Genomic DNA, 18274 nt, shown 5'->3' with positions numbered 1-18274 from the left:
GAGGTTGGTCCGGCCCTGCGCACTTCCGGCTCGCGCCGGGCCTGCTTCCGGTGTCCGCCCTCCGGCTCCTCCCGCCGCCGCCGCCGCCGCCACCGCGATGCTGCTGCTGTGGCGGTCCCGCTGCCTGGGCCGGGCGCTGGGCCGCTCGCTGCGCGCCCTCCGGCAGGTACTGCCCGCCGCGGGCACCCGCCGCGGGGAGGGAGGGAGGGAGGGCGGCGGTTGGACGGGCGGGGACGGCGGCGGCGCCAAGGGCACCGGGACGCGTCCCCCTCTTCCTTCCCCCCCCGCCCGACGCGAGGCACCGCCGCCCCGGGCGCGGAGGGCAGGGCAGGGAGGGGCGGCACGGGCGGCGGGGCTGCCCCCCACCCCCGGGAGGGGCCGGGGCCGGGCCGGGGCCGGGGTGAGCGCGGCGCTGCCCCTTCCCGGGGCCGGTGCGTGTGCCGCTGCCCCCTCCCGGGCTGGGCCGGGCCGGGCCGGGCCCGCCGCCTCTGTCGGGAGAGGCGGCGCCTCGCCTGCGGCACCGGGCAGAGCTGACCGAGGGGAAGAGCCTCCGAAAAGCGCCGCTCTCGGGCTCCGCCGTCGCCGCCTGTCGCCGGGCTGAAGCGGTTTGGGGGGCGGCTCTGTTGGCAGCCGTGACTCGCTCCCTCCCCCCCACCCCGGCCTCCGCCGGCAGAGACCCTCCCCGGCCGGGGTCCGCCCGGTGCAGAACCCGCAAATGAAGTGGTGCCTACTTTCTTACTTAATTCCCGTGCTCCATTTTCAAAGCGGTCGTTGAACCAACCAGTGCAAACAGCAGTAACCTGTGCTGGCGGTAGCCTGGGCTTGCGGGGTCCGATAGCCAGAGCCAGCAACTCAAATCAACATCGTGGCGGCTCTTGGCCCGCTCTTTTCTGTCATTTGCTGACTTCGGGCCATGTCTTCCGTTTAAATAGCAAACATGCACAGCTTTATCTAAGTACATATATGTAAGCATGCACATATGTACGTATATATGCACATACGTACCTATATATGCATATACATACATATATATGCATGCCTACAGGAGGAAAAAAATCACTTGTCTTCCAAATGACCAGCTGAAGCCTTAGAGCATGAGATTTGATTTTAGCCATTGTGTGAATGTAGGTGAGCAAGTGTTGACAGCTAATTGTAATGTTGAACATTATGTTATGCTTCCCTGTAGGGCTATTGTGTGTTAAATGCTTGCCTCTTGGCACTAGAAACAGATTTGTGTTTATAAATATCTCTGTGTGTGTATATAAAACCACTGTAAACAATTTATAACTAACTACATAGTTATATTTTGTTATATGTAGATACAAACTGATTATAGTGCAGGTTAAAATAACCTTATTTAAGTGGCATTTTAACAATATTTATGCTTTGTCAGCTCTCAGTGGTGCTGTGTAATTACACAGAACAGAGGGGAAAGCCAGATGGAGTATTCCAACCTTTTGCAAAACTAGTCTGCAAATCAGGAGGTTACAGGAGGTTATAGCTGAGTACTAGGAAGGGGAGATAAATTTAGTTAACCTGTTAGATGTACTAAAAAAGTTGAGAAGTCAAGATGGTAGCAGTAGTTTGATTTCCATTTCAGTAGGGACATGGGAAGTAAGTTTTGATGAAAAGGATAATACAGGCCTTTGGTAAGGTGGAAAGAAATGCCAGAACTTGGCAAACCTCTGATGGGAGAAGTGAGAACAATAGATGTGTAAAAAATTCAAAAGTGTAGGTTTGAATGGGAGAACAGTGGAGTCAGCAAGAAACAAGGAGAGTAGGGCAGGGTTGGCTGGATTTTGATGATTTCGTAGAAGAGAAAAAGGTCCTGGATTCATGTATCAGGTAGAAATCATGAATGTGCATCAATAGCCTGCATCCAAGCATGTAAGACTCGGGGTGGAGGAGGAGAGGCAGCTGTTGAAGGATGACCTGAAAAAGTCCAGAGAAGAGCTAGTCTGAAAAAGGATGGTTTGATTAGGAGCTACATTCAGTGCTTTGAGAATCAAGTCCTCCTGTTTATCTGGGGAAGAGTTTGTAAAGAACTTTTTCTTCCCTGTTTGATCCTCCCTGTGTGCTGGAGGAGGTCTCAGTCTGTCATCTTAGTAACAGTATCCTTTACCACTCAGCATTGTTATCTCCATCCCATCTTAGCATCTGCCCTGCCATGCTGTATATAATTGTGTTAAAATCCATGAAAGATGTGCTATGGGTTTTTTGTGTGTAGCAGTGGTTTGTGCTCATCCTTGTTGTTAAAGCAGCAGCTTCTTTGCTTTGAAGAAGCCAGGGCTGGACAACTGATTGCTGCTTTGCCTGTTGTCAGAGCTGCCCAGCACTGGGCTTCTGTTTTGCCTCTGTTGAAATTAACTGTATCTTCCTGTTCAGTTAGTGTCCTTACCTGAACTGGTCACTGTTCCCACTCCTGGAGAAGAAATGTGTAGGTATACAGGCTGTCGCTTTAGCTGATGTATTCCATAATTTATTTCACTGTGTAGTGACCTATGGGAAGGTGATTACTCCTTGAAAGGTGTGGCCTGGGACACTGTGTGCCAGGGTCCCTTTGACATAATAACAGTTATAAAAGCAATTCTGAGAAGTCATGTGAAATGTAGGGGAAAAATTAATCACTTGGTATGTGAGTCACTAGCTAATTAGACCAAGACTTATTTCTTCAAGTGAATGCTGTCTCTTTAAAGTGACCCAAAGTGCTAATGCCAGCTAGCGAAAACTAAATGTTTCTATTTTCGCTGAAGAAGCTCCAAGATCAGGCAGAGGCAGATTTAGCCAGGTGATGCCAGGAACAGGTGCAATCACAGTGATTCCTTCCAGGAAAAAGGGAACAGGAAGCAACCCTGTCAGGCACCTCTCAGAGCTGCACGTGCATCTCTGAGGTACTGTGGTTAAGGGATGGACACAAGAGAGAGAGAGTTTCCTTATCTTTCATTAGTGCTTCTTCCTCCCATTAGAGCTCTTTCCCTCACTTCTTAACCTGAAAGACAGAAGGGTAGAATGATACCAGTTTTTTCCTTAATTTTGCAGTGGTTGTGGAGCTTTCATCATGGAAGAGAGCTGCAGGTGTGTTTTCTCGCAACAATTTATTTTGGGACAGGCCTTCTAAACTTTTTTTTTTAAACCTTACAGTAAACTGGTCATGAGCAAATAAAATTGGCTGATTTTACCTCAGGCTGGGTCTGTACCTCTTTCTTAACAAGTTATGTGTAGGGTGCTAGGAATACCTTTACCACTTTTTTTATGAAGCACCCAGGAAAACATTAATGGGCAGAGGAGAGCTCAGGTTGCTTCAATACAGGATCAATACAGGAACTAACCTATGTGCTTAGGATTGTGGTGCTTTAGACGCTTGACCAAGCAGAGTTAACTTGAAATTTGTCTTACTGATCCCAGCTTAGGGCTGTCTCTAAACAAACCAGATCTGAGTTAGCAGGGCGCCTGTGCTGCACCAAGATTAAGTGTTGTAGCATTCGCGATGACTCTGCAAAGTCTGTGCAGTGCTCCCTGCTTTCCCTTCCCCAGTCGGACCTGGGGCAGGGGCCCCAGCAGGCCCTGCTGGAGGCTGTTTTTGCAGGACTGTTGGTCCAGGATTGTCAGTCCCTGCAGTGGGCTGGAAAATAGGGTAGCTGCATGGCACTGTGCTGGAGCTCCTGAGCTCTGCCAGACCCACGCTGGCTGAGCAGCAAGTCAGCCTGGCCACCTGCATCCTCGGCACAGCTAATCGTAACCCTGTTGAACTGCCCATTGATCATTGAGTTGACCATGTGTTAATATCTGAGAAGCCAAATCGATCAATACGTTCAGGTAATTAAACTGCCAAGCGGCTGATTCCAGACCTGTTAGTAGTTTTGATGATACGAAGTGTTCACTGAATATATTTTTGTATGCTACAGCTCTCAGTCCTGCAGATGGTGTGACAAGCTTAAGTATCTCTGTGGTCCTCGATGCTGTCTTATCACACACAGCTCCACAATTTATTTTGGTATTTAAGATCAGTTATATCCCATCCTGCTTGCTCTGGTGAAGCTGAAATCAGGGCTTATAAGCAAACTTCCCTTCAGACACTGAAGATGTGAATGAAATCTAATTTTTACCTCTTACCTTAGCTGCTGGATAAGGGTGCTTTGAGCTGTTGGGTAGCTGTTCTTCCAAACCAGTCAACTGCATTTTAGTCATGGTTACTGTGATATTTTCCTATAGCTTTTAAAGAGTTCTTAGATTCTCCAAATCTGCAGGTTTGATGCTAGAGAAATGTGTAATAACAATAGGGAAGGTAACTGGAATATCTTGAAACATCTTTTACTTTTGAGGAATGTTACACTGAGCTAGGAGTGCAGTCAATGATTACATGAGTATGAAGTGAAACATCACCAGAAGGTGGAATTCCTGGCTCACTGAGGGCAGTAGAAATTTTTCCATCAAGGGAAATTCTGGCCTTCTGGAGTTCAAAGGCTTCATAGCCTTAAAACAAACAAACAAAAAAACCCCAGATGCTGCATTTGTGACTATAGGATTAAACATCATGGGATGTTTTATTGTCGTATCCAGTAGCTACCCTTGACCTTCTCATTCATAGCAAATTTTAGTGAATGAGTCCTTAGAAATCTGTTCCTTCTTAAAGGGGAAAGTATGCATGAGAAGGTCAAAACAGCTGGAGCCACAACTGGAAACCAAGTGCATGAGGTTTAACATCGCTCCACAGGAAAGAATCCTGGAAGGAGACAAAGCAAAGAGGAGGGTGTAGATGCTCTCGCTGTCTCCTGCTATTGCACGTTATGGGAAAGTAGCAGGCCTGCAGTCTGGAGCATGGGAATGGTGGGTCCTGTCTCTGATCTAGGTCTCATGGGAAAACCAAAGTCCTTCTAGGGTGGGTCTGTCTTTTTGCAATACTGATAGTTCCTCTTCTCTCTGACAGGGGAACTGTACTCTGGCAAGATGCTCTCTGTCTGGTGAGTCTTATGCTTTTATTTCATTTCAAACTACCTAGACAGAACAGAGCTGATGATGGAAGTTGGTAATAAGTTTGATTGGGGTTTATTTCCGTCAGTCATGTAATGAAGAAACAGTTGGTGAAATGAGCTGTGTTTCCATGTGAGTGCCTCCCTTGCCTAATGTCTGTACTGCCCAATCCATTCAGCTCTGGTGAAGATTTCACAGCAGCAGCACAGTGTATTTCAAGCACTGCAGTGCTTGAAACACATACTGTTGCAGAGCCTAGCTCTCTAATAAATTCCTTTGAAAATGATGGGTGAATATTAAGTGACATGTCAAATCTAGTATGCCTATGAACTCCTCTTCGGTACTTAAACTGGATTTTCCCAGAGCTCTGTTTTTTCTAGCCGTACTGTGTTTATGTAGCATTACCTCACTCACTTCTGATTCCACATTGAGAAACCAGTTAAATCTGCTTACCTTTTCCAGCTCCTAGAGTTCCAATAGCAGCTCTTTAGTAGGGGATGGTGTCAAAATTGTATCACTTTTTTTAAAAATCAAGTGGGGAAATGGTTCTTCCTTCTGGCATTGTGTAATTGAGATAACTATGTTCTCCAGTTGCTATGCTGACTCTCTTTAAGATCAGACTGGAAGACTGCCCAGTGCTCTGAAAAAGACAAAGGACAGGAGTTCGGTTTGTAATAAAAATTGCAGTGTCAGGGCATGTGAGCAGTGTGGGAAGGGGATGGTGGGGTATGTGAAACTGAGAAGCTATGCAAGTACCTCCCTGCTGTGAGCTTTGGAAAAGAAATGTTCTTGGGACAAGGGGTAGACAGAGAGCAGGGGTGATGGTGGCTTGCTACTCTGCCCAACATGCTGTTTTCATTCTTTTTTGACTCCTTACCTATCCATGCGACTGTGAGGCTTCCTGGGGGTGCCTCTTACGGGACTGATGCCTTGCTCCTATTAGGAACCCCTTTGTATTGGTGAGGATAACTCAGCAGCAACTGAGGTTTCAGCAGTCCTGGAGGTGTTCCTTGTAGCTGTTTCCTGGTTTTGTTCTGACTGGGGTAGCTGCTGCTTTGTTTGCCCTTTTCAAAGTTATCCTTATTAGAATTGAGGTCAAGATACAACTGTTTTTCCCATCTCTATAAGTCTAGATGAAGACAAGACCACTGTTCTTGGCAAGCTCTGGGCAGGTTTGATGGCACTGATGTGCCTCTGTATGCTTATATTCCCCACTTAGTTGCAAGCTTCTTTCAGGGTGGACAGTGGTATCCTTTGCACTCTTTTACCTGACAGGGACACTTGAGGGCTGGACAACGTTCCTGTGGGGTAACACCATTTTCATTCACAGGTGTGGCTGGGAGCCAGGGACTGGCTTACATGAACAGCAGGAAGCTTGTGTAAGTATCTGCAGGAAAGCTGTGATGTGGAGAGGCTGGGGCTGCTCTAGCCCTGATAAGATTTGGGAGCTGGGAGGCAGAATATGGTTGGCTGTCATAAAATCCCTGTGCACATCATAGGAGCGTGGAGCTAGCCTTAACAAAATCTAGGTTTTGCAGGTCAGGAACTCTGGCACACTTAAAGAAAATAAACCTTGTTTGGAACCAGATACTGAAGCATGGAAGGGATGGGAATGAGGAGACTGGTGATAAATGGATCTCTAGCCTTTGATTATCTGACTAGAAGTCTTTGCTCTATGGTGGCCTCCTGGTAGGATTTCTGTCAGGAGAAGTGGCATGGTTCAGGGAGCTGTTGTTCATATGGCAAGGTTTGTATTGCTGAGACGGTCTTGTAAAAATGTATTTGGGGAAATAACCTTAAGAGTATATCCATAAAAGCCTGAAAAGCTGGTCTGTTTGCACCAAGTAGCCTGTGTTAGAGGAAATGCTAAAGCACGTTTGCTTCAGGTTTCCAAATGCGGTGTCAGTAGATATAAAAAAAATCCTTTGGAACGCTTGGGATTGCCAGCTCCCTGTGAAGGGACATGGTGGAGAGAAATAGCTGTCTCTTGGATGTGTTGCCATAGGCAATTTATGGGACTTTCTCTTTTTTTGGAGCAATCTAGCAACTTCTGTAGAGATCGACAGTCCTGATCTGGAGGTAGAAAATGGTTACTGCACTAGTCTTGGGTGTAGGGTGGGCTGTCTGGGTCAGCCTTTTATCAGTATTTGAACTGCAGGGGTTCTGTTGGGTTGCCTCCCTAAATTAAAATTCCTTAAATGTCAGTTCTCACTGAGTTACTGAGAGCGCTAGTGATGGTAAGCTGCAATGTTTCCTTTCTTAGTGGGATTGTTGCAGCTTAAACAGTAAGTAGGTGTCCTTGGAACAAATACATCAGAACAGCTGAGCAGCCTTTCAGATCAGTTAAGCAAGTGTAAATTCTGTACTTCAGCTTGGTGCTGGCAGCCTGCAGAGGAACATACTTCTGTGTTCATGTCTTTCTCTCTTTCTGCAGAGTAAATAGCTCCAGTGTCTTCACCGTCCGTTACTTCAGAACCACTGCAGTACGTAGTAAGTAAAAAGTCAGGAGTCAGCGGGATGGCTCTTGTGCTACCTGTTGGTGTCCTGACAACAGCTGAAGCTGCCTCTTCCATTCTTGGTCTAGGTCCACTGCTGTCCCACCTTGGTGGATGATTGAGCGTTTATGTCCTGGGGCCCTAAAGATTTTGTCTGGCATTCCTGTCACAATGTGACTTTCAGTCAAATGGGAATTCTCTTGTGTTAATCAGTGTTGAAGCAAGGAGAAGGCCAACTTTTGATGTCTGTTGACTTACTCCCTCTAGTAGAGTCCTGATGACAAGAATGAAGCAATGCCATAAGTTTTGAGCTCTGAATGCGTTCAAGTCTGTCTCTCTCTCTCTCACAGGGGATGACGTGGTTACGGTGAACACACCAGCCTTTGCAGAGTCAGTCACAGAAGGAGATGTCAGGTGGGAGAAAGGTAAGCTGGTGCCTCTTCCCTGAAATTCTCAGAACCGTTGCTGCTGCACTGGGCAGCTCGGGGGTGCATTGTAGTTCACTGGCTGACAGCCTGCTCTGTGCCTTTCAGTCTGTGACAATGAGGCAGTTAATTGCAGTTCTTCTGAGGGGTAAGGATTGCAGTTACTGCCTCAGCACCTCTCTGTCACGGGTGATGTTGGGTGAAGGGTGATGTCTAAACTGGAATCAGACTCTGCAGTAGATTGATGTTTGAGCTAGACTTTTCTTTAGCAGCTGTGGAGAACTGGAGTGAGAACATTCTGGATTAGTGGGGGAGACTGCTGTGGGTTAAGAGGGGAGGCCAGAGCACACCTCCCTCCTCACAGTGGTCTTCATATCTATCATTCAGCTGTTGGAGACACAGTGGCGGAAGATGAAGTGGTGTGTGAGATTGAAACAGACAAGGTAGGAGTTTTCTGGACCAAAACTTTTTATAGTTCTGTAGCAGGTATCCTGTATGGCTCCTCCCTGCTAAATGCTCCTAAAGCCTGCAGGCCCTGCCTGTGTCTCCTGCTTCCGTGATGGAGAAAAGCTTTTCTCATCTAGTATGAAAGCTGGCTGTGCCTTAAATGAGAATTCTTTGATAACTCTTTCCTTCCTCATACATTCGATTAAGCATCAGTGGTGCTGATGTTTGTTGGAGCTGCAATTCCACTCTTCCTTCCAATTTCAGTGCTCTAAGCTTTGAAACATGTTTGTGTTTAAACAGAGGAGAAATCTGCAGAGCCACAGGATGTCTTCAGACTGTTTAAAATTTAGCCTTTAAGTTTACTCACTCCTTAAAGGACTCTTAAGCTTTGAAGTTCTTGCTAAAATGCCCTGCCAAGTTCTGCTTCTGGTGTTGCTGTCAAGAAGATGCTGGCAGCAGGTCAATTCTTGATTGTACCCTGGAGCAGGAAGATCAGGCTATATGTTACACTGCCAGCATCTCCCAAAACTTCTAAGCATTGGCACAAAATCCCAGTGGGGGGTGTGAAAACAGGCGCAAATGGTGCGAGACAGAGCTGCCGTCTGTGCCAAATTACAATGTCTTATCTATGCATATTGGCATCTTGGCCACTTGTTCTCCATCCAATGTTTGGGGGAATTTCACTGATTTTCCGTTTTGCAGACATCAGTGCAAGTTCCAGCCCCAGCAGCTGGTGTGATTGAAGCCCTTCTGGTACCTGATGGTGGCAAAGTGGAAGGGGGAACGCCTCTGTTCAAACTCAGGAAAACTGGGGGTAAGTCAGGCCTGTATAACTTGCATAGGCCTTCCTGTTTCCACCAGTCTTTTTCTGAAGATGGAAGCAAGGCATTTAGAGGGATCCTGAGAGAGGTTAAATGTTTCCTCCATCTGCCTCTCTAGCTGGAAGAAAATACTCCTATTTTTTTTCCATTAGAAAAGCATAATTTCAGCCCTTCTGGGGGTGGAAATTTCCTTTTGCTCCCTCTGGAGGAGACTGCAGCTCTAAGTTAAAATTAATTGAGAATTCCACTGATAGAACTCCCTTCTCCACCCTCTTCTCTTTAGCATTCAGTCTTGTGCACAGCGAGGAGATCTAGGGTGTCGATGAGTAAAACACTTTCACCTTGGGATCCTCTTGTGGTGGCTCCTATCAGTTCAGTAGTGCTGAGAACATAAAGGCACTCTGCTGGAGGGTTAACTTTTATCAGGTTGGTTGGACTCAGAGATCCCTGACAGTGGAAGCTCTTGTTGCCCTTACCATGGTTCTTCCTTGTCTTTCAGCTGCTCCTGCCAAGGCCAAACCAGCAGCAGCCCCTCCTCCTCCTGCAGCCCCTGAACCTGTAGCTGCAGCTGCTCCTCCCCCTGCTGCAGCACCAATTCCCACTACAATGCCACCAGTGCCGCCTGTGTCAACTCAGCCCATTGATAGCAAACCAGGTGAGCCAACAGCCATTTTCTCCTATTTTCAAGCCTCTCTCACTTGGGGAGAGTGTGTAAGCTTAAAGACAGCAAACAGTCTGGCATTTATGGTGAAGGCCTCCCTGCATTATTGCCCTGCATGCTCCAGACTAGAGAGCTCAGCTATGCCTGGAACCTGCCCAGCCCAATTCAAGGCTGTTTCCGCACTGTGTTGCTTGAGCAAGGAGCTCAGATGGGCTTTCTACCTCAGGGCATTGCAATTAAGCCCTGGCTTCCCTTTTTGACTGATGTGTTCTTTACCCTCAGTGTCTGCGGTGAAGCCAGCTGCAGCCCCAGCGGCAGCCCCTCCTGGGGAGGCAGTGCCCAGCAAAGGTGCCCGATCAGAACATAGGGTAAGCTGTGGGAGTAGGGGCCTTGCCAAGGCTTCTGTTGCTGGGTGACAGTCTGTTCTGGCATAAGTCTTGAGCTTTCTGGATGAGTCTGTATCTACCTGTTCACATCCAGCTCAGTGGGGCTGTGACAGATGGGAAATTCTCTACATGAGGGCACCGCTTAGGGGTGGGCTGGAGGAGGAGCCAGGTCTGATCTGATGCAGGTCTTTTCTAGGTAAAAGTCTTGTCTTGAACTCTGCTGACTGAGCACAGAAGGCTCAGTGTGATCTGCTTGGTCTGTCCACAAGGCCTCAGCAAAGGGCTGAGGCTGCTGCAGCTGCCTTGTGCATTCTTAAGAGAACATGGTTGAGCAGCCTGCTTTCTTAGCAGTCTTGCTCTTTTCACATTAGCCTCATGCTGGAAACCTATGCATGCTTGGAGGTCCTGAGAAACACATAGGTTGGAAGTAGTTATACTGTGATGCATTTCAGCACTGCTTTTCAAGTGAACTGTGTGTTGAGCTGGGCAGCTCTAGTGAAATCAGCTCAGCCTGTCATGCTCCTCAGGGAGACCTAGAGTGAAAACCTTGGCCCTAAGCATCTATTGCTAGTCAACCAGATGGCAAGAAGAAGGGCCTTTTGAGTTTTTTGTGCATTTTGCCCCTTGAATGAGCTTGAGGTAGCTTCTGCTTATATCTTTTTAATTTTCAGGTGAAAATGAATAGGATGCGTCAGCGTATTGCTCAGCGGCTGAAAGAGGCTCAGAATACTTGTGCCATGCTGACCACTTTCAATGAGATCGATATGAGGTGAGGAGCAGACCTCTTTTTCCCTTTGCAAGTAGAAATAGATGCAGGCAGTCATCTTTAAATAGCAGTCAAGACCTTGCTGATTCTCTTTGGAGAGATTGGCAACATGTCTTTTGGGACCTCTTTCTTAGGTGAGTACCACGATCTGCACAGCTTCATCACGGCCACGTTGGTGTTGCAGTATGAGGGGTGCGTAGCTTCCTAATGGCCTGTCATTCCTTGGGAGTCATCTGCTGCCTGTAAAAGGGGCAGTCTGGTTCCTCATCTGTGTAGTTCTTGGTTGAGGACTGGTAGATGTCGAGCAGAAGACCAGGAGTGACTACTATCACTTGTATAGTGGTGATTAGAAGACAGCAAGATGTATCATCTGCTTTCTGCCACCCCACCAGGTTACTGCTTTTGGAGGTGGGCATATTTAGCTTCCAATGAGGTGGTTCCCCGGGGCTCATCAGCCTTTCAGGTGAGCACTACATAGGTCTGAGGCCTTTGCTGTCAGATGATGTAGCTTTCCAGAGACAGACTATCATCCTTCTCCATCCCCTCTGGGCAGGTGGGGGTCTTCTGACTCGTGCTTGCACGGACTGAACACACTAATGGTTTTGGAGGGTGGGCAGCTTATGTTACAGTGCATTAAGGGGAAATTGTGCCCAAATCAAATTGCCTTGTGAAATCCTATTCTGCTCCTTAAGACAAAACATGTAAATATTTGGGTCTCAGAACAATAAGGTTGGCAAAATAGTCTTGATTGGAGAGGAAGTGCTGCAGCTTTATCTCCTCTCAGAGGCTCATTGAGGTGTCGCTTTACGCTGGCCTCGGGCTCTCATTGCATCTGGTAATCTGGTTTGGATTGATTGCTGTGAGGTTGACTCGTGAGGACCTGTGCTGGGGCCTCCTGCTTCCCGCAGGGGGTCAGCATCTGAAAGGAGGAAGCCATAATGAGCCAGTTTCATAGCAAACCTCGTCCTCATTGCTGCAGTCCTTGTGTCTTGGGAGACACTAATGTCTTTGGGTGGTAATCCTAGCCCTAAACAAGGTTAGGCACAGGAAAACAAACACTCTAAACCATGGAGACCCCTGTGCCTTGCTGAAGCTGTCTCTTCAAAGGCTCCAGGTCTCTGGAGGGGGGAGGGATGGACCATGCAATTCCACAGCTCTGGTATTAGCCTACAATAGGCAGAGCTTGTAGCCACAGCTTGGTTGAGTTTTGTAAATGGCCTGAGTTCTGATAAATAGAAGCAGCGGGGAAACATGATTAGTCTGGTTGAGGGCTGCAGGTGGGCTGGCACCCACTACCATAGCATCTGGGAAGATTTCTTTCATATTTGTGCAACTCCCAAAGCCGGAGAGTTGGGTACGGAGGCATTGTTGTGCTGGCTGGTGCTGGACTTGCACAGTGATTGAAGTCTTTTCCCTCTGACACCACGTGCATCTTTTCTGCTCTTGGCATTTTCTGGTTTTTCACCCTTCCAGGGCTGGCCCAGCTACACCTGCTGTTGCTGTCTGTGGTGCCACACTGGTGGCAGCACTGGTGTCTCCAGAGAATCGGTGGCAACATCAGGTCTAAGCAGGAAATACACCATGCCCCATCTTGCTTAGGTGCCTGGCAGTGTGGGCCACGCAGGTTAACCCTGTCCTGTGGAGTTTGTCGTCCAGGACCAGTGCCTGTTAGATCCTTTGGCAGGGGCCTTAGAGCCACCTTCAGCCCACTTCATCTATGACATTTGAAGGATTTTTCAGCAGACTGGGAGTTTGCCGGTTGGTGGTGCAGTTATGCAGTCCTTGGGGCTGGCACTGAAATCTGTTACAGAGCAACGGAATGGTGTTTTCTTGGGCTCCCTGCTGACCAGCATTATCATGTGTTTTGCAGCAACATCCGGGAGATGAGAGCTGTACACAAGGATCCCTTCCTGAAAAAGCACAATCTGAAGCTAGGTTTCATGTCAGCTTTTGTGAAAGCTGCAGCTTTTGCTCTGCAGGACCAGCCCGTTGTGAATGCAGGTGAGTGGTGACCCTTGCTGGTGAGTTGCATGTCTCACCAGTGAACGTGGCAGAGTGGGGGAAAGCAGGTGGCCCAAGTCCATGGCAGGGCACATAGCCTGGACAAGCAAGTCAAATACACAGAAAAAAGGGGGACAGTCCTACGTGCTGCAGCTGATTTTGCTAATGCCGCTTATGTAGGTAGAGGACAGCTTGCCAAGAGGGGCTCTATTAGGAAGGGGTTGCCAGGAATGGGGCTGGGGCCATGCGTACACAGCTGCAGAGGGCAGAGCCTGCTGGTTGGTGTAGAGGTAGCTGCTGTAGGTGTGATGCAGTTCCTGGGCAGTGTCAGAGGTACTTGCTCAAATCTAGAAGAAGAGAATAACCAAGGGAATGTCCGAGGGGGACTGACCTATCTGGACTGTGTTTCCTTTCTGTCTATCCTGGTGCTTCTCCCACAGGTGCAGTGAGGGCTCATTTTTCTCTGGAGTTATGTTTAAGCTAGAGATGAACAAGTTGTTATGATTTTGTGGCTATGTCTGTCCTGTTGAGCCCTTGATCTTGGGTACTGCATGTGAAAAACAGCTTCTTTCTCCTTCTAGTGATTGATGACACGACCAAAGAGATTGTGTACAGGGACTATGTGGACATCAGTGTCGCTGTAGCAACTCCCCGGGTAGGTACCTTGGATGCTTTGGCCATGCTTCCTGCAGCCTCGGATCATGGGATGGTCGTATACTTTGAGCCAACTCAGCTTTGAGCTCTGCTGCAACAGAAACTTACTGATGAGACTGATCTTCTAAATGAGACATCTGATATATTGTGGACTGCTGAGATGGTTTTGGGAGGAGGTGGAGGACAAAGAATATTCTGCCACTGTACTAGGAGATGGAGTAACAAGGTCCTTTTCTTTTTTTGTGGACCCATGAGGATATGGCATAGACAGTAAAAGCTTTGCATGTCCTGTCCTTTGGCTAACCCTGCTGTGTTGTTCCACCATTTCTGTAAATGACATTGCTGCTTCAAAGAGATGTTCCTGTCCAGGCAGAGTATGGGATGGAGTTACAGATGTTGAATTAGTTGGCCAAACCTCTGCCTGACAACAGAACCACGACTGAAGTTCTGTCACTGCTCCCAAAGTCTAGGGGAGGTCCATCTTAAAGGGACTCGACTCTTCTGGTGGAGAAAGAGGTGGCAGCTGAACTCTACCCAGTGTCTCACCTGCTTTTATGGACGTGGAGCTGGATCCAGGCACACCTGGTTGATTTTATGAGACGGGCTTACAAAGGCAAAGATGATGTCTCAGTACACACTAAGGTGTCGGCCCTTAGTGCTTGTCATGCCAGGTTTCCCGGCAGGCTGCCAAGGTGCAAGGCAGCTCTGCCAACCACCTGCTGTGTGCTGAGGAGGAGGCAGGAACTCTGCTGGGCTGAGGCCAGGCTCCTGCCCCTTAACAGTTACGTGTGTTGCTGCGGTGAATTTGCTGACCATGCACTATGCTTCTCCCTAGGGTCTTGTGGTCCCTGTCGTTAGGAATGTAGAAAACATGAACTTTGCTGACATAGAGCGTGCTATCTACGAGTTGGGGGAGAAGGTAAGGAAAGTTGGAGGTTTTTCTGAAAAGGGTTGGGAGGAATGGGAAGAATTGGGGGTGCTGAATAGGCATGAATTGATTCAGTCCCTCTGTGTCATCATCTCTGACCTCTAACACACTGAGTTGTGCTGTGGGGAGTGATCCAGTTACATTTGTAGCTGTGCCTGTGCCTTACAGGACAGGTCTGTCTACTTGTTGCCCTTCCAGAAGACTGCAAACTATGCATTAGTGACATGGTGTGTCTTCACCTTTGTCTCTAGAGGCCAAGGCTGAACTGCCCTGGGGTAGAAGTCCCTGTGTCCGTCTCCTGCAAAAGCAGGAGTTGGAAGCGAAGGCAAGAGAATCCTTCCCCAAAGCCAGTAAATGTTCAGATCTAAAGACAGGATGCATTTTCAAGTACTTCGTGCTGGTTTTCAGCTGAACAGATCAATAAGTGAAGGTCTTGCCATCAGCATTTATTCCTGGAGAGAGTGAACGTCCAAACCCTTGTCCTTTGCCTTCTGTGATCTGTGCAGCTTTCCAAGACCTTGCTTTTTCTTCTAGGCACGGAAGAACGAACTGGCCATTGAAGACATGGATGGCGGCACTTTCACAATCAGCAACGGAGGGGTTTTTGGGTCACTCTTTGGGACACCTATCATTAACCCACCCCAGTCTGCCATCTTAGGCATGCATGCCATCTTTGACAGGCCTGTAGCTGTGGGAGGCAAGGTAGGTGGAGCTGTGCAGGAGGTTTCAGTGAACATAGGGGAGAGCTCAGTGGGATGAGGACCATAGCCCATAACCTTTTTCTAGGGGGTTGGTGTCAACTTATAAAAGGCTTTACTGTGAAGGAGGAGCAGAGACTAATGGGTGTAGGGCAGCTTTGCTGGCACTGGTACTTGCCTGAGGTCTGCAGGGGGCCTTGTCCTATCTGTGAGGGGGAGAAATGGATAATCTGCTTAGGTGTGGGGAGGAATAGGCTGTAGCCTTTGTGATAGAGAACAGCTCCAGAAAGGGACGTAGTCTTATGTGGTGCGGACCCAGCCTGAGTGGTGATCAGTGCCTGGGTGAGTGAGCGGGTCAGTAATCCTGCCAGGCAGGACACATCCGGGAGGGCCTGAGCCCTGGATTCAGAATAGGAAAAAGCCCAAGTCTTCCCAGAATTCACAGGAGGGTATTATACAGGCAGTAGGGCTGAGCTCACTAATGCCTGTCTTATTCCTCCCCTTCAGATCGAGGTGCGGCCCATGATGTATGTGGCGCTGACGTATGATCACCGGCTGATTGATGGCAGAGAGGCAGTGACTTTCCTGCGCAAGATCAAGGCAGCGGTGGAGGATCCCCGCGTGCTGCTGCTTGACCTGTAGAGCAGCCACACCCCCACACAACCCACGCAGGGCAGGGCCACAGCACCAGCAGGGGCAATGCAGGGCATTCAGGAACTGGCAGGGGTCATTCCAGTCTCTCTTCCTCCGCTGTGATCGGAGCTGTCCCAGAGGGAATTGTGGGGATAGCTCCTACCTCCTTTCCTATTCTGTTTAACGAAGGTTCAGTTTCTCACGAGGATTGCTATGCAGTGGGCCAACCACTGAACGGCACTGCCTTTCCAGAGCCAACTGTATGGCATCCTCTCCCTCACAGCACCGAACTCTCACCTCTAGCTTGTCCTATACCACTGGAAACTGCTTGCTGCTGCTGTGCTAGGGTACCCTTCCCTGCCACTCCAAGGCAGGTTCAGCTTTATTTCCTAGCACTGAGGTTCCTGGGAGGGAGAGGAGAGGAGAGGCTACTGTTCTGTCCCTGTTTTGCTTGAAAATATTTCACACTCATCTGCCTTGCAAGGGCAGTCTGGGGACACCCAGGCCACTTGCAGCAGAGGTTTTGATCAGAGCAGGGCTTGAGGTAGGTGTCATGCCTCTGGCAGTGCCCTGGTTACACTCCCTCCACAGACAGGAACGCAGCGGTGGCAGCTCCCCTGCTTTCCCTTGGAGATCGTTTGTCTCTCTCCAGCCTGGTCACTGGTGTGAATGTTTGTCTGGGTGGGCAGAGCCCGTGACCTCTGTGGAGGTAGCACTGATCCTGGGGGGACAACCCTTTCACCATTACATGCCCGACATGGGGCTAAGAACCAGCCCCCAGCAGCTGTCCTTGAATCACAGCTCACTGAAGGTGGATCTGACTGCTGGCTTCCTGCGTGCAAGGGCTTGGCCTGCTACCAGCAGAGAGACAGCTGGGGAGGGCCAGGTCTTTAACTGTAATGTACATCCCAGCCCAAGGCTGCTGGTTTTGGGGGGAGGGGGGCAGTCCTTAATCTGATAGCGCACACATGTATTGGGGAGTGAGGGGGTTGCTAGTGCCTGCAGAGTCTATTACTCTTACCCTCTACGCAGAACTTGTAACTAAAATATTTAACACAGCGGATTTTAAATGAAATAAAAGTGGGCAACGACTGCGAGGTGGGGTGTGTTTGAGGGAATGAGCAACAGCTCTTGGGTGAGGACTCAGGCAGCAGCTTCCTTAGTGTAGTGTAAGAAGCCTGTTTTCTGGTGGTGAGAGAAAAGAGGGAACGGGAGCTGGGCCCATCACTGGGGGTAATAAATTGAGGCTTCTCTGGCTGTGCTAAACCCTCTTTGGCACAGAATTGGCTCTTCCCAGCAAAGATGAGGTTTTCAGGGCTGGAAATCCTCCTTTCCTTGGTCCAGCAACAGAACTGTCACAGACAGTGAGGAAATCCCAGTGTTTGCTAAATGGCCTGATGGCCAAGAGGGAGACCTGGGATGGGCTCTTAAAGTACAGGTGTGGAGCCAGGTTTTTTTCCCTGCTACAACAGGGGAGAGTTATAAATCATGCAAGTGGGGAAAAAGGCTGTTAAGGGTTGCAGAGGGAGAAGGGAGGCAAGATCAAAGAACTGCAAAGCAAAAGCTGTCTGTGGTGCTGAGTGTCTCCCCAAGGAGCTGTCCTTGTTGGAACAGTACGAAATCGTTCCTGGATCATGGCAGGGTTTTTCCAGCTCTGACATCAACTTCAGAGAATGGTTTGCCTTTCCCAGCTATGAGTGAAGAAGACAGCCCCTTTTAACAGAATATGATTGCACTCACAGCTGGCATGCTGATGAAAGGGAGAGCAGTTCCTAGTACTGGTTCCTACAGCTTCCTGGCAGCTATGGACAAACTGGTGTGTGGAGTCCGCTTTCCTCTGACTGTCCCTGGTTGAGGTAGAAGGGTAGGAGGAGAGGAAAACCCCCTTCCCTGTCCAGTAAAGGAAGGGCAAGGAGTCTAGCTGCTCTTTAACAAATAAATTGAGTGAAAGAGAAGGTTCTGATTAAAAAATGCTGCTAGCACCCAGCCCTCCATGCTGGTTTAGGATACAGAGGGCCCAACTTGACTTTGTATGTGAGCCTGGGGAAGGGCAATGCCTGTATTCTGTCTGGAGCTGCAATAAATGAGGCCTTTGAACTACCCAGGGAGTGAATGTACAGTCAAGCTTTTAAAATGATGCAGCCTAGCAAACTGCTTTTTTTAATCTGCCCTGTTGGCCGTTGCTGTAGGAGGGTCGTGCAGCTGTGGTGCTTGAAGCTTCCTTTTTTTGACCCTCCTGGATGACACCCATGGCACTGTGTTGCAAGAAGCCATGCTGTGGCTTTGGTCAAGGGTCAGTCCTGCTGAACCTCCCCTGAATCACAGGACTAGGAGGCTGCCGGCCAAGGGTGCAAGCCTGCTGTTGGAGGGTTCAGCCAGTGCACGCTG

General features: G+C 48.9%; 1 protein-coding gene across 1 annotated transcript; it reads left to right on the top strand.

Moving 5' to 3' along the window:
• Nucleotides 1-23: 23 nt before the first annotated feature.
• Nucleotides 24-17986, top strand: DLST (dihydrolipoamide S-succinyltransferase). Its single transcript, XM_069783865.1, has 15 exons — nucleotides 24-166; nucleotides 4928-4961; nucleotides 6302-6350; nucleotides 7406-7461; nucleotides 7817-7891; nucleotides 8279-8334; nucleotides 9041-9152; nucleotides 9659-9814; nucleotides 10103-10188; nucleotides 10878-10975; nucleotides 12843-12973; nucleotides 13555-13628; nucleotides 14463-14546; nucleotides 15090-15257; nucleotides 15761-17986. Exons 1-15 carry the CDS (start codon nucleotides 98-100, stop codon nucleotides 15893-15895), a joined length of 1383 nt encoding a protein of 460 aa, XP_069639966.1. The 5' UTR covers nucleotides 24-97; the 3' UTR covers nucleotides 15896-17986.
• Nucleotides 17987-18274: the final 288 nt, after the last annotated feature.

This window comes from Haliaeetus albicilla, chromosome 5 (genome assembly GCF_947461875.1).
Source record: "Haliaeetus albicilla chromosome 5, bHalAlb1.1, whole genome shotgun sequence".
Classification (NCBI taxonomy): Eukaryota; Metazoa; Chordata; class Aves; order Accipitriformes; family Accipitridae; genus Haliaeetus; species Haliaeetus albicilla.
Note: the sequence above shows the minus strand (reverse complement) of the source record. Positions and strands in the feature narration are given on the sequence as shown.